This window comes from Lepisosteus platostomus, chromosome 11, assembly GCF_059453375.1.
Source record: "Lepisosteus platostomus isolate fLepPlt1 chromosome 11, fLepPlt1.hap1, whole genome shotgun sequence".
NCBI classification, from domain to species: Eukaryota; Metazoa; Chordata; class Actinopteri; order Semionotiformes; family Lepisosteidae; genus Lepisosteus; species Lepisosteus platostomus.
Window position 1 is genome coordinate 5,012,004 of NC_142621.1, and position 21,604 is coordinate 5,033,607.

General features: G+C 43.7%; 1 protein-coding gene across 2 annotated transcripts in view; it reads left to right on the forward strand.

Annotated features, from left to right (window-relative positions):
- The window catches only part of dmap1 (DNA methyltransferase 1 associated protein 1), a 30,527-nt gene extending 11,109 nt beyond the window's left edge, over positions 1-19,418 (forward strand). For both annotated transcript variants that reach the window (XM_088598072.1, XM_088598073.1), the window contains exons 5-11: positions 74-232; positions 738-905; positions 2,830-3,015; positions 6,936-7,007; positions 10,226-10,298; positions 14,941-15,224; positions 18,789-19,418. In XM_088598072.1, the coding sequence (XP_088454198.1) occupies positions 74-232; positions 738-905; positions 2,830-3,015; positions 6,936-7,007; positions 10,226-10,298; positions 14,941-15,224; positions 18,789-18,848 (1,002 nt within the window). In that variant the 3' untranslated portion in view covers positions 18,849-19,418. The remainder of the gene's footprint in view (positions 1-73; positions 233-737; positions 906-2,829; positions 3,016-6,935; positions 7,008-10,225; positions 10,299-14,940; positions 15,225-18,788) is intronic.
- Positions 19,419-21,604: the final 2,186 nt, after the last annotated feature.

Here is a 21,604-nt window from a genome sequence, read left to right on the forward strand (position 1 = left end):
GTGTTTGTTTAACAGAGAACGGGGTCCCCTCATTGGCAGCTACTGGAGTAAAACGTGTTGTTCCTGCGTTCAGACTGTGCAGGTGCCCGTGTACTCCGAGCAAGAGTATCAGATGTACCTTCACGATGACGGGTGGACCAAGACGGAGACCGATCACCTCTTTGACCTCTGCAAGCGCTTTGATCTGCGGTTCATCGTCATCCACGACCGCTACGACCACCAGCAGTTCAGGGTGAGCTGTGGGGGAGAGCTGGCGTCATTTGCCACCCCCAAAAAAAATCCAGGTGCATCAATGAGTGCGCCAAGTAAACGGACTGAGTTTTGAAGATTGGGATTGGAGTGCATTTGCGTTTCCCAAGAAAAAGTGGAAAATGAAAATTGAGAGGGATCAAAGAAATCCAGAAAGAAAAGCATGTCAGCCTCCTTTGTTTTCCCCCTCAGGAATAGGCCAGTGCACCAGGCAGATGAGATGGGTTAATCTAATGGGGTGTAGTAGGTAATTCAGTGACGTTTTTGAATCATTTTGTGCCAATGTTTTCAAGGCGTGTTGTTTAATTCAAGAGAATTTTGAATGGACTCTTGTAGCCTGCCTTCTTCTTTTAACCCATTTCAAGCTAATTTAGCAGATTATTAGGTGTCATCTTTATAAACGAAGGTTAAATGCACCGACACCCATGTGTCCAATTGGCTGCCTGGCCTTCCTGGTGGACAAACTCGGCTGTTCCCTCGGGTTTCAGAAGCGCTCCGTGGAAGACTTGAAGGAACGCTACTACAACATCTGCGCCAAGCTGACCAAGGTCCGGGCCCCCTCTGGGACCGATCCGAAGATCTACGTGTTTGACGCGGGACACGAGCGGCGCAGGAAGGACCAGCTGGAGAGGCTGTACAACCGCACGCCGGAGCAGGTGAGCCCCAGCGCTGGCGGGCGTCCCTCCTGCTGCTGTAGAACCTGCCACGTCACCTTCAGCATCGCTTTGGTGTTCTGTGGCTGGCCGGATTTGCCACGAGTGTCTTGAGACGTAGGTAGTTTTAGTGAGGCTTCCTCCCTGTCGTTACTTGACTGTAGTTTGAAGGTTGAGCCTGTTTCTGAATGTGTTTTTCCAGCTGTACCCAGTTTATTCCCCTAGGTGGCGCCATGTGCTCACACAGACGGCTGTGAGCCCCTTGCAGTGATGCCTGTGTTCATTTCGCCCCATACTGCTGACAGCTCAGTCCCTGGACTGGGAATTAGCCCGGTGCTGAGGAGGTAGTATTCTGAGGTCATTGTCTGGCTGGAGGAAGGGGTCATCTTTCTCTAAGCCTGCTAGAAAAAAAGCCCAGCAATATCCAATCAGCAGAACCTTTAACGACAAAAGGCATTTCTTCTTCTAAAATTGGTAGAATTCTTTCTCCTTCTCCGACTTTGGCTTTTTTTTTTTGCTATGCAGTGAAGGAAAACTGCTACCTCCGTCTTTAGCATGCATTGCTTGTTCCTTGTTTCTGTGGTCCTCCAGTTGTGTATTTTGGTAAAAAGGGGAGTATTTGAATTTGTACCACTTCTTTGGCTCTGGTTGTGATTCCCTCAGTGTGGAGATCTCGTGGTTTTTCACAGGCCCGTGTGCACCCTGGGATAGACTGGAGACCTGTCCCATGTCAGGTCCCTGCCTTGGACACCAGCATCTCCAGTTCAGCTTTCTGGTTGCACGTTACCCCCTGTGGAATGTCTTTTAAATAGCCCAACGTGTTCTTCATCTTGACACCAGGATTAAAATAGTTTATCAAATAAATTAATTGGTTATAGAAAGAAATACCAGATTTGACTGATCAGTTGGTATTTGCCTCCCCTTTAGTCAGGTGTAGATTGCTCAGCTAATGTCAGTTTTAGCCTTAAAAGTAAGCTGACCAAAAATGTGCACCCTTTATCTAAGCTCTGTGGGGGCGGAGAGGTGGCTCTGTGGTTAAGGATCTGCGCCTGTGACTGGAAGGTTGCCGGTTCAAATCCCGCGGCCGGCATAGGAATCCTACTCCGTTGGGCCCCTGAGCAAGGCCCTTAACCCCAACTGCTCCAGGGGCGCCGTACAATGGCAGACCCTGCGCTCTGACCCCAAGCTTCTCTCCCTGTCTGTGTCTCCATGGAGAAAAGCTGGGGTATGCGAAAAGACGAATTCCTAATGTAAGAAATTGAATATGGCTAATAAAGAAACATTATTATTATTATTATCTGAAGAACTCGCCTTATCCCATGCAGACTGTAGTCCCATGAGTATTCTTGGTTTCTGCACTCACTGGACAGACAGTTCTGCGCTCTTAAACGGACCCTGTCCTGGAGCAGAACAGTGGTTTGCATTGCTGCCCCGCGGCTTGGGTTCAGTCCCCGAGGTGCTGTCTGCGTGGAGTTTGCGCGTTCTCCCTGTGTTCGTGTGGGTTTTCTCCGGGTGCTCCGGTTTCCTCCCTTTCCATTCACGATGCCCAAACCGCCCACCACTGCTCCTGGTTTCGCAGCCAGTAATATTGAAGTGGAGCATCCATCGAAGTAGCATCAACAGAAAACATGACCGGGTCATCATTTATTGGAACAAAGTCATCCACTTCTGAAGCCAGCTCCTGACCCAAAGGTGCCTTTTGACACAAATATTTGAGGCTATGATTGTGTGTGCACTAATTTTATCAAGAAAGGAAGGCCTAGTTCTGTGATGCTTTTTGTTTTACTTTTTCAGATTTTTTCTATATGTTTTACATGGCTGAATTTCCAGATTCGTTTTCCACCTGTTTTTTATAGCCAGCCTTTTCCGGCTTCTTTCACTGGGATGTGCCCTGACCCCTGCTGCTGTGTCCTTGTCTGGCCTGCAGGTGGCAGAAGAGGAGTATCTAATCCAGGAGCTGCGGAAGATCGAGACCAGGAAGAAGGAGAGGGAGAAGAAAGCCCAAGACCTGCAGAAACTCATCACGGCAGCCGACACCACCACCGAGATGAGGCGTGCAGAGCGCAAAGCCACCAAGAAGAAACTTCCTCAGAAACGAGAAACTGAGAAACCGGTGAGGTGCTTTTCGCTTCTCTGTGCCGCTCTCCCAGGTGCAGGTGGCAGTTTTCTTACTAAAGACCTTGGCACGCCTGTGCCAAGCCTTCTAGCGACACCGTGCCCCAAGCAGGGCTAGGTTGAAATGAGCCCGTAGTTAAATGATCAGCATTGATACCTTCATTAATGAGCAGTGATTTAAATGCAGTCATAGCTGTCGATATTCAGTTCACTTTTTGATTGTGTAGAGCATAGCAATGTTTTGACATACATTTAGAAGTACATATCTAGCTATTAATATACCTAATGATACTGCATTCCCATGTTCCAGTATCATTCCAGTCTTCAGTGACACCTGATTACCTTGGTAAGTCAGTCTGTGGTTTGAGGGAGCTTTGTCCTTCAATGCACAACCAGATTTAACCTGCACAAAGTTAAAATACGGAAGAACAGCAGAGTTTGAATATGCTGCACTGACCTTCCCAATTGCCGGACTTTTAACCTCATTGAAACGTTTTCTGATAAACGTGACTGAAATGTTCAAAAGAATTGTGCAGTCTGCACAAATAGCTGATGCAGCTCCTGAGGTTGTGTGACCAAGTGCCTAGAGTCCCTGCAGCTGTAATGACTTTTAATAGTTGCATGAACGTGAGCAGATCCTATCCTTTCGTGCATTTTGAGAAAGTTGGAGAAACATGCACATAAGCCCATAGTTTGTGCTGTTTCTTTATTTTGTATTTCAAGAGGATTGCAGGTGTTCCCATTGTTTGAACCCACTAAGGCTGTAATTGTAACTGTTTCCACCCAGTTTCCTCTAGTGACATCTGCTGGTCTATGAAGAGTTGAACACTGTGAAAGCAGTTTCTGCAAAGGCTATTTCGAGCTTTGATTTGCATTGCAGATGTACCCACTTCTAATTTCATTAATGGGGATTTAAGCGCCATATATGTTTTTATGGTTAAACAGAATAAAATAACCGATCGCTAATGAAATAAGCAGATGATATTATGAAAGCCTTCCCGCCCGCCCACTGCCCAGAATGGTTGAAGGTAATGGTTTATTAATAGCGAGAACTCCCAGCAAGCTTTCCTGGGAAACTGCTAGTAACGGGAGGGGGTAGAATCTGGAACGGGAAGCGATTAAGTCAGCTCTCCTGCACAGAGAGCCCTCAGTTTTTTATCTGGTGCTTGATGCTGCTCAGTTTTCAAGAGTGCACTTCTTGACGACTACGCGGGCGATTGTTAATGACTGTAGCACAAACTGCAGGCAGCGGAGTTTCTCCGTTTGCCTCCACGTTTTTCTTTGGCTAAAAAATTCATGCCCACCCCTGGCTTCAGTGAGTCGGAGGACCTCAGGATGACCCTCCCGGAATGATTCCTCTCCTAATGGTTGACATCCGGTTTGGGAAGCGAACAACTTCACGCGGATCATGTAGTCAGAATTGCACACAAGGGCAGATTTGACCGGTCCGTTTTAAACGTGATGAGTAACTTTAAAAAAAAAAAAGTTTTTAATGGAATGAGCACGATGCATTAGCTGTTGAACAATATTCAACTAATTTTTCGGTTGTTTTTTTTAATTAAATACACTTAGTTTATATAAACCTTTAGACAATACCGCGTTATAAGGGAAAGAACACTGTAAAAGTACACATTCTAGTTTGCACATCTTTAGAGAAGAGGGCTAGTGGAAGCTCTTGCTCTTTTGAAATCACAGAGTTAATGCTTTCAAAACGACTAATATATTTTGATTCTTTTTCTTTTTAGTGCGTTCTCTTTTTTTGCAATATTATAAACAGACTAGTTATCATTCACGTCAGCGATTCCTTTGGTTTTTGTGATGTCCGCATAGGACTTTTCATGTAAACGCTTGCTAACACATCAGAATGCAGAATTCTCTAAACTGATGCATAATGGTGTTTTACGTTTTGACGCTACATTGTAGTAAAATATTAACAGATGTCTGCATTATCCTGTCTCTGGAGGTTTTGGAGCAGTTCAGACTGAAATATGAACCAAACCAATGTGTAAAGAACACAAATTGCAGAACGGGACTTGAAGTTGTTTCAGCTGAAGGAAATGGTTATTTAAATGCTGATCCGTCCTTTATGGACACTTACCAAAAGTGATTTTCACTTCTCTCGCAAGGAGTTATGAGTGGGTCAGAATTTAGGAAATGCATACTCCACCGATTGGCTCTATTAAAGTGATGGAAAGTAATTAAATTGCACTGCCCCCAACACAGGGTTTAGGTAATGCATGTACAGGGAACAGATTTTCCCTCTCCAGTGTCAAACTGCATTGTAAACACCGGCACAGCAAGGAGATTTCGGTTGCCCTCGTTACAGACGGAGTCCTTCCATCACCTCCAAGCTTATTTTTGGGCCTTTGTTTTTTTAGCCTTGACTGTCTGGGCTCTGTAAATGTAGATGTCTGTGTCAGGAAACAGATTGTTATCCTTTATTTACGCACCCTTCACATCCTTAATTTCTTTCCCCTTATGCCTGGCGCAGAGTACAGTGTACTGCGAGCTTGATTTAACTGTTCCTTCACGAAGATGTTGGTGGGGTATGTTACATATGACTATGTACCGGAAGCCTTCGGATGCACAGTGTTTAAGAAGTGATACTCCAGGTTCTTAATTGTCCTGCACACAGTTCTACATCTGTAAGCATCTCGGGTTTTCTGCAACCTTTGCATTCAGACGCCCCAGCGTGCTTTCTGGGAAGGATCTGTTATTATATGATCTTTTTAACACCAGATTGAAAACCAAAGCCCTTTCCGCTTTGCAGACATGAAAGGCTTCTGCTGAGTTTTACCAAAGAATAGCAGGACTAATCAATGCACGGTGTCTTGGTTTGCATCAAAAGTACATAAACCTCCCAACTCACCGTCCATGGGGAGGGGGGGAAAAAACCCCCTTCAGCATGCGAACAGAACGTCTTGGGGGAGGGGGGTGGGGGAAGGTTCAAAAGAACCGCCCTTTATAAATATCTTCAAATGAATATCTCCATCCCAGCTGAGGCGTCACATCGGCAAACGGTCGGATTCTGACAAGTGATACAAATTAGCAGGACGGTACAATGTACAAAACAAACTACATGTCACAGCTACAGCAGTGTGATGTCTGTATACCCACACCATTTTAGATTAAGTGTTTAATCTAGCTGGGAGCCAAGGAACAGTAGCTTTGCATCAAGAGTGGTGTTCTGAAAGGAAGCCCGTTCTAATGAGGGGCTATGTGCTGGGGTACCTGTCAGCTTGAGGTTCAGTGAAGCGCATTCATACGTGGAGCTGTGCAGCAAAGAGAGGAACTGGCTTTTGATACAGGCAGGTGCGTCATTCTTTGGCAACTTTCAAAAAAAATGTTTTTTTGCCTCTGATGGAAATGTGGGCACTTGTACTGAAAACATGCTTCCCAGACTCCTACTTAACACCCTGTATTGAAAGAATACAAGCATCTTTATGTGACAAGTGCCAACCACTCACCTGGCTCATTATTTCAAAAAAAGAAATCTGTAAGTTCAAACCACTCAGGGGCTGCTTTTCAGCTTTTTTTTTTCCGGCTTTGTGTTAAATTACACAGGGAGATTATTTGCAGTACAAGCATTACAGGTTAATTGGTTTTGATTTGATCGTTTTTTTTTCGTTCCCCTTTGTGACTTTGAAATTGTGGGCAGCGCAGTAGCAGACACCCTGTTTCTCAGTCCCTCTTTGATGGGAACAGAAGGAGACTCAGCTCTCCTCCTTTACCACGCGCTAACCTTTACAGGTACGGGCGTAAGGCCTCTGTAGGCAGTCGCTGAGATACAGCTGACAGCGCACTCTTAACAAATGACTGGCTTTAAGGTTTTCTCCAAGAGTAGGAGTGTCTAAAGGAAGTGGGGTTTGCACCTTCCTGCTTGTGGTCTGACTTCTTCTGCCTTCTCTGCCATCACAGGCTGTTCCTGAGACTGCTGGCATCAAGTTCCCAGACTTCAAATCCGCAGGTGTCACGCTTAGAAGTCAAAGGGTAAGTGTGTCTTTCAATCTTTTGTTGCATCTTCTCATCTTTTTTTTTTTTTTTTGTTCTTCCGACGACCTGGGATAGGCAGGCTATGATGGCGTCATTCACAAACTCGGGAGTCCTCTTTTGGTGTCGTTCCACTCTCCACTCATCCCACTCTGTCCACAGCTGTGCTCAGACAGATGTCTGCGGCTTGGGGGGGGGTGCCTGTTAAATGTGACACCACCCGGGCTTGAACCCGGGATCACCGAGCTTTGCTCTTGAGAGCCTGTGCTGACTAAGCTGCTTGCGAAGCCCGAGATGTGTAGTTGTTATTGATGGACACCTCCCCCGATGTGCAGTATGTGAAATGGTAAATAACCCACCGGCAGCTTTTCCAGATCTTGGAAGCTAAGCAAGGCTGAGCCTGGTTGCCACTGGGTTTAGTGGTCCAGTGTTCCAGTGTGTTGACTGGGCACACAGTACTCTTGAAGGTGCCATCTTCCAGAGTAGTCATTAAAGTGCTGGTTACTCGTGGTTGTTAAAAGATCACTTGGCATTGTGTGTAAGCACAGAGGTGCTGACTTCCCCTTCAGGTTGGCACAAGGTAGCCTCCCCAAATTTCTCCTTGAATTTAATCAGTGAAGCAATTTCTCATTCCTCCATGTACTCTGCTGGGCAGTGGGGCTGCTGGTGCAGAATGCCTGCCATACGTCAGCCAGGTGGGGCTGCAGTTCAGTGGAGGATGAATTGGGTCTCCACCTCCACTGTATGTGAAGAGCTTTGGCGGTCCTTAGGGCTTAAAGGCACTTTAAATGCCAGCAATTAAATTAACCTCCAACCATGTTCAGCTGAGAGACTGTGATGTTGGATTCCATCACTCGCAGTCAACAAGATGAACCATTTTTAAGCATGGACATCTCCCTGATGTAGAAACTGAACCACCTAAATCATGCCAAGTGTTGGCCAAATTTGGTGTTTTATGTAAGAAATTGCTAACATTTCTAAATGTATTTTCAAAATTGTAATGATGTTAAAAATACTTTTTAAGATGCTTTTAAATGGAACTGGATGCTTTAATCTCATCTTGGGGACACTTTAATTCACAATGAACTTTGATCTCTATATGAATATAGATTTAGTAAGTATTGCATTATATTAAATGGTGTACGTTTATACTAAGGTACGCAATTATGATTTTTTCGAGTGCATGCATTGTTAATTTGGGACTGCTTTTTTGCCAGCAGTTCTGGAGCAGAATAAATATTTAAATAGTTAAATATTTTGGAAGGATTGTGGGTTGCTTGCCGATGCAATCACTTACAGGCAAAACCAGGCAGCTGTGAGTTTTTCTGTTTTAAAGCACAGTAAACGCAATAATGTGAAGTATTGTAAGAAGAAGCAATATCTGGTGAATATTGATTCCTGCTTTGACCAATGCTGATATTTCTCAAAAAAACGATTAATCTTAATTGATTATTTTGACTATATTCATCGGTATCTAATCAAAATATAAATTATGTCCAGAAATATGAGTTATTCCAGTAGTATTATTGCAAATGAAAACCACTTGGTTTGATTGAATGATTGAACTAGATGGCTATGCACAGCTGGAACAAAGAGTCAAAAAGAGTCAAAAACTGAATTCAATGACCTGCTTGCCTTCTTTAAACTGTAGATATTTTATGTACAATGGTGATGAAAATATTAATGGTTGTGTAGAATTAACGCAGTTGGTATAGTACTTGCACCTAAGTGTAAGATATTTTCCTTTCTTTTTATAGAATATTTTATAATATTCAAATAAAATATTGTATAATTCATTGTACAGGCAATCCCCTTTTTTTTACCTTCTGTGACTTTGAATCTGACCCGAATGGGTTAACTATATTCCAAAGATCACATATCCCAAATCTCTAAAGAGGATAAAATGATCTGGTCTTTGCTTTGAAAACAAAGGAAAATCATGAAATAATTGCTTGATGCTTAAGACGCGGGAGTGTGTTTTACTTTGCTCTCATTAGTAAAATGTTATGATTTATGCAGCTGCCGCTAGACTAATATCTTTAAAATTTAGCCAAGAAAGCCGATTTATCTTTAAGACTGATGAGAGGAGATTGCTCTCTATGCAAAACGCATTAAAGCTAAATGAGGAGTCTATTACTCAAATATGGCTGATAATCCGTTAGCTAGACTCCACTAACTAAAAAGATTTGGACGTGTCACTGCAGTGACAACCTCGTCTCTGAAGTGCATTACACAGGAATTAACTTTGATAACTTAAGTGTTTTGTTCCTCCGTTTTCTGACATTCTGCTAATTTTAAGACTGGGTTTTTCACCAAATTAATTTACATTTGTTTTCAGTTCAGCTTTTATTGCCCTCTGCCTGCCTGCCTGCCTGGCTCATTCGCATGCACTCTGCACGTGCACACAAGGGGGATGTGAAAAGCATATTTGTTGCCTGTAGTGTCTGCTTTTTGTAAAGTAACCCAGTTAAGATTCTTAAAGTCTTGCATGGTATCTATATGTTTTCTGTAATCCAGTGCTGATTCATCAGCTTGATTTAATAATATTAAAAACTGCTGGTGAATTTATAACTTTAGATTTTGAATGGCATCCAGTAATGTTTGAATTTGTTCACCTGCCTAGGAATGGTAATGCAGTAAAAGAAGCATTTACCATTCTCTTTAAGGCATTGATAGTTATTGGTCTAATCACTTGTTTCTCAGCATGAAAATATCAAGTAATTAAAAATGGAGGATTTATCCTCAATAGAGTAAGAATGACTTAGTGACACAGGATTTTGGCACTGATCCCGAGTATGCCTTGAGTGTGAATGTCTTTTAATCATAGAATAGCTCATTGCATGTTTTGCTCTTCAGAAAAGAAAGAGAAACAGGGTAGCAGTAATAGGAATACCGCTGTAAATATTGTCTAGGTCCACCAAAGAGTCGTTTTCATGATTTGTCTTCATACCTCTCTTGTTGAAATCTACTGAGGTAAGACTGTTTTCACCTCATAAATAACCTAGTATAAAAAGACAGGAGTTTCCATTATGCAGTCCTGCTATGCTTCATTAAAACCCATATTTGACATTTTTAATTTAAGGAAAAAAATTTAAAACCCTGTTCAAATGTGCCTAAAATGAAACCAAGTCACCTTTTTGCAGTGCACCTTGAGAGAGATTTGTTCATTCACTGTGGTGCTGGATCTATAATGATTTTCTGTTGGTGTGTGCCGGCAGATGAAACTCCCCAGCTCTGTGGGACAGAAGAAGATTAAAGCCATCGAGCAGATCCTCACAGAACAGGGAGTGGGTGAGTACAGACAGGCAGAGGCTGCAAGACAGACAGGCCCGGTGGCTTTGTTGTGGAAATTTTGTGAACCTTTTCTCCTGTGCCGTTTCCCTGCTCCGGCGCAGAACACAGAGATATGACTGGGGCGAGGTTCAAAGAGGCACTCAGCGCTTTGATTCCAAACCTGTGAAGTCACCCCCAGTGCGAGAACTGGGAGATTGTTTAACCTGACCACTGCTTCCCAGCACCAGGCACTGCATTGCGTGTTCTAAATTCTTTTCATTTAACGCTTTGCACTTTCTTTTTATGGAAATTATCCCCGCTCTTGTATGTTGCACACAAATTGAGTTGGTTTGCCTCTAAGTGGGTCATTTTTTTTGCAATACTGTGCTTTCCGCCTGAAGTTATTCACAAGCTGCTTCTGTTGGTGTCGAACATCTGAATTAGAAAATGGAGTGTCCTACAGAAGCCTCTGTCATTGTAAGTGTGTTATGATCAGGTCCATGGGTTGCAAAGGTTTTTCAGTGTTTCATTTACTAGAAGGCCAAACAGTGACATGGATTTTTTTTTTTTGTGTTTGAACTTAAAAATGAGTTGTGCGAAGGGAGTTTGACACTAGAGCTTTCTTCAAAGGTCAAATTTGGGATTGTTTTGCACTCTTGCATTATTCCCTTAAGATGAAAGATTCACAGTTTCTTTCGCTGCATGAAGAGGACTTTCTGATGCATAATGAAAATGCAACAATCCGTTTTACATCAGTTTTTTGATGTGAGTAGTAGTATTCCCTTGGATACTAAAATACTGTCCTCAGGTCATGTGGTTTCAGTTAAACTCCAGATGCTCGGTGTTTGACTTGAGTCAGAATAGCCTTTCAAAAGGACACGAGCGAGGTTCATGCAAGAACAGCCGAAGGTATGACTGTGCTCCTCTTGAGTGCTGAAGATCAGCTGGATGCTTTTGGCATGGCTGAAAGGGGCCTGTCTGTGAGAGAAGCTGCCAGGAGAAAGAGGTGTTGTGTTCCACAATCGGACAACGCATCCAGGGAGCGCATGAAGTCTGCTCCGGAGCAGTGCCGCTGCAGCAGTTCAGAAGTGGCGTGTCCACCTGATCCGTCTGCAGCCCCTTCCAGACCGTGGTTGTTCCAACTCCAGAACTTCCAAGAAGAGCCAACCAGAAGACTGAGTGCTGCTCTCCACCTGTCTGTAAATGATCTGCGTGCTCAGCGGCCTTTCAAGGGCCACTTGGATTCACGGCGTGGAGAAAACTGCTGGCAGAGAGAAAAGGGGAGAGCTTGATACTCTTAACGACAACCCTGGACAGACGCGACCCAGGACGGCATGCAATGTGTGTGTTGGTTCTTGAAGCCGTCCTGCGAGGGCGATGCAAGGGTGCTGATATTAAAGGACGTCTCACAACAGTGCCACGGGTGCAAATTGAAGGCAGCCTTTGTGCTTGGCGATACCCTGGTTGAGTCCCTGGCGCCGGCAGTTTTTCTTTCCGTTCCTGCCTGCCAATCAACGTGTTGATTTTGCAGTGGGCCCGGGGCGGGGCTACGGCGGCATGACTTCAGGAAAACGATGTCAAGGTTTTGCCGGGACTGTTTATTCTCCTGGAACATCTGTGGGACCAACCGGTCAGTCCCATCAGCATTGACAGCCATGAGCAGCCATCTGGCTGCAGCTGAACAGGAAGAGAAGCAGAGCAGCCCACTGCAGCCTCTCCAGGGCCTGATCAGGTCTGCGTCAGAGTTGCCGGCGTTGCGTTGATACTCGGGGAGGTCACGCCTGGTCTAGCTCGTGGTAATTGTTCTCATTTGGAAAGTAGTCACTTTTCATGCTGTAAATTTACCGCAACTCTTTGATTTGTGCGTTTTTTACATATGTAAAATATTTGATTAAACCCACCAGGCCTTAGCGTTGGTTTTGATTGTGCAGCATACCGGTGTTTCATGTCTCCAGCAGGATCTTCAACTTCTTTCTTTTAGTGTAGTTGAGTGCCAGTTCTGCTTTGTTGACAAGGTGTAGCAAAGAATCAGCAGTGCCTGTAGCTCCGTGTGTCTCTCGTCGCTGCTCAGACAGAAGTGCGCATGGTTTCGGTGAGCTAGAGGAGGGAGGACCACCTGGATCTGCACATGCTCAGCTGCAGATGCATGACCCCTGCTATGCAGATCTTATTCTGAAGAACCACTATTGCTAATTAATGGACTAAAAGTAATATCTGGATTGAATTAAACATGAATGCATGAATTAAACATAGGTGTTCCATAGTGTATAAACAGAGAGCAAAACACTCGAAATCCTGTGATCGAGCTTGCCATTTAAAGGTAATACATTACACAGCACACTTCACTTAACCCTACCCTCTGAGTAATTTGCTACCTGTATAGCTGCCAGTAGTGTTACCCTCTGTAGTGTACACTGAGCAAGATTGCTTCAGCAGACAAAAGGTAATTTGCACTAATGAAGCCTCGTTCCTTCCATTACACTAAATCATCTTGTTCTGGCATTGCTGGCTGCCAGTGTGCTTCTTAAGCTGGAATTCCATTTAAATAATAGAAACGTGAGCTCAAAGAAATCCTGTAATTATAATGTATAGTCTATAAACTGTTTACCTAACCTCTGAAGATGCATAATTCTCTGTCTTAATTCTGGCTTGTTACCGACTTGTCAGAATTCACTGTTCGAATTTAAAGTCCGATCCCAAAGTACTCCGCTCTGGAACTGTTTGCTTAGCAGTTTTTAATGATGTTGAGTATTCATCCCTTGAGACTGAATTTTGACTTTTGGTTCCTTAAAAGTATAAGCTTCTGCCCCTTTTCAGCTTCCTAAATCTCCAGAAAGAGATGTCGCATCAGAACCATTTTTCATTTCATACACCATTGCTTCTCCATGATTATCTTATTTAAAGATACTTCTAAATACATTTGTTTACAGCTAATAGGATCTATTGTACATAATCATTTGGATTATAGTTCTCAGGAATTTTAGGACTCTACTCCCTCTTGGTTAAAAGTCTAAGAAAATAAGATTGTTCCAATTTGCTGCCTTTGAAGGAGCCCACAGATCCCATCTGCTGTGCATCCTCTTATCAAGTTGTTCCGGGAATGCGGTTGTCCTGCAGGGATATGAACCTCTTCTTCCCCACTGCTTACTCCTTTATGTACGCAAGACTTTGGCCATCAGCCCCTCCAGAGACAATGGACAGGCTAGCGGTTTTGTTCATGGGAAGTCACTGACACTCTGTTACATGATGCAATTGCAAAAACCCCCGTCTGAAAATGCTTTTGAGTTAGCAGATCGTGAGCTCGTGGTTTGCGCGCGTGGCCCCACTGTTATGCTTCTTCCAACCCGCCTCATCGTCAGGCCCCGTTTCTCGGCTCGTCCCGGTGTCTGATTAATTAACACCATCCCTCTGAGGTCTGTTGTTTCTTTCTTTTTTTTTTAAACAAAAAAGGGGACAAGCAGTGGCGTTTAGATAAAGAAGCGGACAGCTTTGTTTCTAAATGATTGTATTCCTGTGCAGCAGAAAAGCTCATCAGCACAGCAAGACCCCTCCAGGGGCCTGGCGCATGTACATCATCAATTAAATCCAATACAAATGCAAAACCGAGGCGCGAGAGGCAGGGAACAAGCCTCGGTAAGAGAGGCTACATCTCTGCAAATCAGATTTGTGCCCAGAGAGCCAGGCTTTGATTTGCCTCAAAGTCTGCAAGATGGAAATGCATAATGGTCACTGATCACTGCAGGGTAGACTTTTTGTCAAAGCAGCAGGCCTTCAACAGGTTTTATTTCTTTTAAATTATTCTTCTTATTAGTTTAAGAAACGGTTCACGTTGGAGAGGTGCTTCTGCGCAGGGGATTTTTTTGCAGCTTTTGGCTCGTTCGTTTTGCTTCTCCTCAATTCAGCGTTTAATTAAATACATGGCCAATGAAAAGCACGTCTCACTTGTTGTCGAAGGACGTCGTCTCCATGTCTTGCCCGTATTTGTCAAATCTGTGTATGTACTGCAAATATCTTCAGCATGTTTTTTTCTCCTTGAAGCATTCTGAGCTGTATCTTATTTGTTTTGTCCTGTGTTCTCTGGGCAGGCTTCAAAAAATAACTAGTTTATTCCCTATCATTACGTGATGAAAAAACCTTTAAGCACCACACACTTTTTAGAATTGTATCCCACTCGCAATAGTTTTTTTGACAGAAGACAGTATTTTGGTACGCAGTCATGGTTGCCTGTAGGTTTTATGGAAGTGTTTTTACATTTTATTTTGTATTTCCACAATGAAGGAATTCCTTAAGATGCAGCAGTGGTATAGATCTGTGCGTGTATAAGTGGTATAAGCTTTTACGTCTTACTGGAAATCTTTGTCATGAGCTACAAAGAATAATTCGGGAGCAAAAATATTTGAACTAAAAGTATATTTAGAATACTGTTAAGGTTCTCAATTAATAGATATATTAGGGTTATTTGATTAAATATATATAGAACCAAGCTGAAATTTAAAGTGGATTAGCTGAAATCGAGCACTCAGAACTACAGAGGCAGCAGGGATATTTTTTTGGACAGTTGCTTTAATCCAGTTATTGGATGTTAGACTCCCGCCACCTCCTTTACCTCTTCCTGCTCTCTCAGGCTCCTGACTGCTCTCCCTCTGCTCCTTCCCTGCAGATCTCAACCCCATGCCGACGGAGGAGATAGTGCAGATGTTCAACGAGCTGCGCAGCGACCTGGTGCTGGTGTACGAGCTGAAGCAGGCGCACGCCAACTGCGAGTACGAGCAGCAGATGCTGAGGCATCGCTACGAGGCGCTGCTCAAGGCGGGCGGGGCCAGCACTCCCCTGGGGGAGGGGCTCGGGGCTGATGGACAGCCTGGGGGCGGGGCCGAGGACACCAAAGGGGACAGCAAAGATCAAATTATTGACGTGGTGGGAGCGCCACTCACCCCCAATTCCGTGAGTATCCCAAGGCCGTCTCTCCGATTACATTCCCGAAGGATGAGGTTTCGTTGTGTACACACAAAACAAACTCGCCCTAAAGCATGGCGAAGCCTGCAGCTCGGATCCGTTAGAGCAAATGGCCAGGGTGACTTGATCAAGAGAGTTGTGGATCTTGCTGGTGAATTTAACACGTCGGCGTGGAGATATTAGACTGTAAAGTAGGACAGCACTGCCTGAGTGGTGGCTGGTTTTGTAGCCGGTGAAGCCCAGTGCAAATATTGTAAAATAGCCCCTGTCTGGATAGGAAGAGGCTTAAATTAGAACTTAAATTAGGCCAACAGTTTTAAAACTATTGTTGAATGCTATTAAAATGACCAGTTGCCCAGAACGTTGGTAATCAGGTTTCTTTGTGAATCGCCACTGAAGCAACAATCTCATTAATCTGTGATTAATGAGGGTAGGCGTCTTACCAGGAAGGTTTTTTTTTTTTCAAACCTTGCTGTAGCTTCAACCGAGGCAATGTTTGCTATTGGTTCAGGATTACAAGAACATATGGGAAAGGTATTCCTTTAGAACGGTGTTCATTTATCTTTCATTGTTCTTGGAAATGCTTTGAAACATTTTTTTCTAATATGCCTCCAATGGAAAATAGATTAGTGTTTTCTCGTTCAGACCTCTTACACAGTCTTAATTATGGCATGGAGAACATTTTCAGATTTGTTGTGGATTAATGTGAGTGGGTTTAGAGGTGCCTCAGTTCTATGGTAACAGTGGAGTACAGTGTGTGGTGAGGCACTTAAGAGATTCCTTTTTCCAGTGACAGCAATATGAAGGACAAAATGGATTAGACTTTCACCCAGCCTTTCATAACAGGCCTTTTTATGTGCCAGTCATAAACTTCCTTTAATTTTACACCAACCGTAAAAAGAGGTTTTATATAAATACATTTTATTTACTTTTTTTTTTGGCAATGTTTCAGTCATTTATTGAGGCACAGGATGCTCTTGCAAAAGTACTGTTTTGCTGTTGTCTTCTGCTACAGTGGTGTGGTGCTTAAATAAGTGGGTGGGTTAAATAAGGCTGTCAAACAAAAAGATCTTTCTTATACGTTAGTCCTGCCAAGGGTTCAGTAAGGTTCTAGGAGTGTGAAAGCATGTTGTGTTAAAACTAGGACTGTTCTGATTAAAAGGTTAATCAAGACAATTAGTAGAATAAGCTATTGATCTGAGATTTTTTGAAACCTCATCTCTGGATGACACAGTGTTAAGTTCACCAGAAGCCAAGAGACGCCAGCTATCGCACCCTGTTTTCACAAAGCCCATCACGTAAACATCTGAAGACAAAATTGAGAGTTACAAGCCCTCGAACGGAGAGTGGTAGGTTGCTGTGCGGTAGTTTTGGGTTTAAATTAGAGATGCTGTAGAATTCCAAGATGTCAAGGTGGAGTGCCGATAAAATTGAAGCAATATTCCCTGAAAACGCACAAAGCATTGCTTTGGCCATAAGTAACACTGCGAACCTTCTCCATGCTGTGCACACTTTTCAGCTCAGCATCACGATAAGCTTTTGCAAACCCCTTCATTTGTCAACCGTTTTACGGTTTTACAGATAGGTGCCATAAAATCCTCATTTCTACTTCAATAGAAATAGGTGTGATTACTAAATTGTACTTAATTACAATTAATTACAAATTATGCAATGCCTACATAATTTAAAAAGCCTGTGTGCTTTCTTAGGCGATTGTCTAATTCCTAATAATTCCTAGTGTTGATGAAAGTGTTCTGTATGACGGCTTGTTTTAGACAATTCCTAAAAATCTGATCAATTTATGCTTGCAACTCAAGCCTGTAAATCAATTAATGCTTCCCAAATTGCAAATAAGAAAACCAGGATTCGCACTGAATGTTCTATGTATTAGCAACTCCTATTGCTCACAGTATTCCTTTATACAGTATAAAAAAAAACTGGTAAACAATCTCCTTCGGTTTTAAAGTGGTTTCCCAGGTGTCTGGCTGCCTCACTCAGGTTGTTGTGTTGCTCATTTCCGCTTTCCGGAAGTGTGGAATTTTCTCCTCCAGGGATTTTTAGATGCCCATCCGGTTGGTGCTGCCTCGTGACCGGGCTGCTGCGTCTTCCCAGAAGCGTTACTCATCGTGCTGCTGGCCGTGCATTTCCAGACAGTTTCCATCTTGAGCACTTTTTGTGTTCACACTTCCCTTTGAGCCTTGGAATTCTGATGGGTGGAATGGGAAAATCTCCCGATCCTGCTACTTTTTTTGCATAATCAAATTTTTTACAGCTTTGTTACTAGCAATGTTGGTCAATTATAGCGCTAATATTTGCCACAAAAAAAATCTTTTTTTAGAAATCTTTTTTAAGGTATACGTGCCCAGTTTGGAGTCGCCCGATGTGGTGTTTTTCATGTCTCAACAAAGACCACTGGAGCTGCACACAAGGGAGAGTGAGGATTTGTTGTTAGGCTCCTGTGACCTGCCCCCGTTTGAGCCACTCTGCCTTTAACACGTGACAGGAATGCTTGGGGAGTCCCAGGCTCATTGGCTACATTCAAACTTGCAATGCCTAACGAAAAACAAGTCCGATTTTATTCTGTTAAACATTTACTGTGATCTCTATCCAGAAGCATTTTGTTTCTGCTCATTTAAAATCAGGGGAATTTTAATGATCCACGTGGAGCCTTACACTGGGGCTTTGCCATTTTCATTTCAATAAATCAATAGTTTATGTTGTTGTGTTTATGCAATATTATCCAATAATGCTGAAATGTGTAACACTTGTATCTTCTAGCTATTCTGTAGCTGCTCAGTAAATAGGCCTATAAAAAGTCATATCGTTTTTATTCCTACACACTGTATACTAAGAGCACATTAGTACATCCCCAGTTATGCTTCTGAAATTTTCTTCTGAAGCACGTTTACTCCAGACAAGCCACAAGGTTTCATCAAGTCTCTTCCTCTGATGAATTAACTATTAACAGTGTAGCAATGCCTCTTGACACCCAAGGAGTTAAGCTGAGTCTTTGTATGGGTGACATATGTGAATGAAACATAATAAAGGTAATTTACTGCAAGGCAAATTCCATAGCTAAAGGGTTCCGATGTTAAATACCGCCCTGACCTTTACTGGCTGATTACATAAAGACGACACAATTAGATTAGTCCAGGGAGAGAAAGGTCAAGCGCATTCACGGTTGTGGCCGTTTTGGTCTACCTGGAAATCTGAACACCCTCCTCCACCTTGAGTGAAAGAGAAGAGCTGTTTAGCTTTTCTTTTTTCTCCTGCGGCCCCCCTTTCAGGTTCAACACCCAGAGGCCAACATTCAGCGCGCACTTGATCTGCACTTTCTCCTGATGTCCTTGTGATTTTCCCACTGTACCCTTCTGTAGGGCAGTGACTCTTCCTACCAAAACATCCCTTGGATTTCACGATCATTCCTATGAAACCAGATTGTTTTGTAGACGCCACGGTTTCAAAAGGGCAGTGCGCGATTTCTAGGCTTGCAGTATTGTTTGGGACCAACAAAGCCCACACTGATGTTTTTCTCCGCTTTTTGTCTTCCAGCGGAAGCGAAGGGAATCGGCCTCAAGCTCTTCCTCCATTAAGAAAGCCAAGAAACTCTGATGCAGATTGTTTTTGTACGTTTGACAAGGAGAAAGGAACTTGCAGAACTGCACGGGGACTGGTCAGCCTCAAACCAGGAATAGCAGATTTGCAGAGCCTTTCAGCTCCGCTGGGATTCACATTCATCATTGCACAGACAACCTGCTGGGTCCAGACTGACCATATCTTTGCTGCCAGAGCCACTGGCCCCAACTCAAAACACACACACTCCACTTCCTGTATCTGTCTGTCACACTGCAACCAGACTGCACCAGCACATGGACTTTGACTGACATTCCATTCCATTATTGTTTTTCCTGCTTGCTAGACAAAATGAACCTGGATGAACCAGAGACAATGCATCGCTTGCCAATGTGAAAGTCCACTTTTGAAGTTGCAGTGAAGGCAGATGTATTAAGATGTGTACCTGCACATGGGCTGTTAAGTCTCTGCGGGGTGCCTGCTTCTAAATTGTACTTCAGTGGACGTTAAATGTTACAGGCATTTTGAGATGCTGTTTCCCAGAGGGGAATACAAATTTAAAAATCATGCCATTTACCCGTTTTGAATTAAAATTGGAGTGCGTTTGAATTCCTGATTGAGCTTCCTCTGTGTCAAAATGGGTCTATTCCCTGTAAACCAAAATGTTATTAATCTCCATGCTTAAAAAGGCTTCCTCCATTTGTGTACTTAATGTCATGAACACCTTGTTGTGCTTATTGTGGAGGTTGAATGCAATGCCAGAGGTCATCTTCACCTTGCATCCTTCTTTATTTTGATTTATTTATTTAGTTGAGCTGAGCTCAACTATTTCATTGGTATCATCTATAAACGTTCACGTATTACTATTTTGACAATCTGTTAAACCTAGGGAGCAATCACAAATCTGCAAAATTTCCTTCAGTTGTACGCCATGGACAACACTGTGCGCATGAAGATTTCTAGGTTTTTCCTAGGTTTGCTTGTTGTGGTCAAGCCAGATGTCCGTGTGTTTTCAGGTTCTGGAGGTTCTTTAAGCGTGAGCAAATGAGATGTCGGGAAGCTCCTTCTCCTACGTCCTGCGTGTCCCTGCCGCTGTCTGTCTGTCCCTGTGGGAGCCCAGAGTGCAGTGTGAAAATCACTTTGCAACAGAAAGCAAATGAAAATGGCGTTTAAAAAAAGGCAGGAATTAGGGTTTACCGAGCCTAATATCTCAGGTTAATTGGGTGGAAGGTGTCTCGCGCTAACTGGGTTTATCCCTGCAGAGTCTGTCACCTGGGGTTAAAACGACAGCGAGAGAGAGGGGAGAGGCGAGGGCAGTTTGTCATCTCCCCACAGCGGCTGATGCTCGGGCTGTCGGGGCTTTTACAGCCTGCAGCCATTAAGGCCCTGACATGGTTAATGCTGATTGCGCGGCGCACCGCGAGGGGCCTGACACTAACGGCGCGGTGAGTGACGGAGATGATGTTAACGAGCTCTGTGAATTACTTCGTTTGGGGGGCCCTTGTTTACAGCGCGGCGGCGGCGGCGCGCGAGGCAGCACTAAACCCGCCCCGGCGATAAAACATCGCGGGGGCATTATCGTTAACACTGGAGGGTGGGGGGGAAGAGTGTCAGCCAGTGAGTAATTGAGCGGTGGGTAACTCTTTAGATACTGCCACTGTCATTGGGCTGGGTGCTGAGTCCCCAGTATATATAGATATTTTTTTTCTTTTTTTTTACTATTTGAATCTCGCATTGTGCGGCAAATCCAGAAAGAGAGAGGAAGCTGTGCACCTCCAGTGACCATGCAGTGATGCTTAATGGTACGACCACACTGGGGCTTCTCCGACTTTTTGTGTCTCTTAATTTTCAAGTAGTGAGGTGGCTGTCACCCAGGTTGCTGCTGCACTCCAGGGTGTGCTTGAAGCGGGCCTCTTCCCACACGGAAAGAGCTTGGCATGACCAGCAGTATGTAAATACCAGGAATGATTAAAATGGCAAGTTCTCATTTTGTGTGAGGGCCTCGTCTGTGACCTGGGCCTAGGATTTATCAGACCAGTTCGCAGACCAGTACGGCTTTTACAGAACTAATTAGCAGATGCATAGCATCTGACATAAGCCACATTTAAAAATTCAGTAAATTAAGCAATGAAGCCAGTCCTGCTGGTGGAATGAATACTGCCGTAGCTCTGTTGGAGTGATCCAAGCACATTATTCCCTCTTAAGTAAGTTTAATCAAAAAAGTACATCAAGAGCCCCTTTTTTTCCTAGAATGACTGCAGCAAGAGGATAATACGTCTTGTCACTGTTTGTACTTTAATTATAGAGAATCTTTTTCTAAGAGGTTTAAATTTGTTGAAAGCAATGAGGGGAAGTGTGTAGTTTTTTTTTCTCTTCTCCTGCTCAGGATTCTACCTATCATCCAAAGACATTATGTCTTGGTTGATTAACTCCTTGCATTTTGAATGGTGCTTTGCCTCCCACAGAACAGCATCCATTAAAGTGACGTCACTATGTGACAACAGCAGATCAGGTGGGTAAGACTTTGCTTAGCCAATTGAATTAAGGTGTAGCTCCCTAGGTAGGTCAGATGGTGCAGGCCCAGAATGGAATTTAAACAGGACACCAGGGTCATGTTCGTAAGAGTAGGGACACCGTCATTGTATCTTTAATGATCAAATACTCAGGACCTTATTCCTGTACCTCATCCGCAAGGTGGTATGTAGCGCAGGACAGTGTGCCCAGTGACCATTATGGGGGTATTGGTAGGAAATCCTGGTCTAGGTGAAAGAGACCGCCACCTACTGGTCCACCAC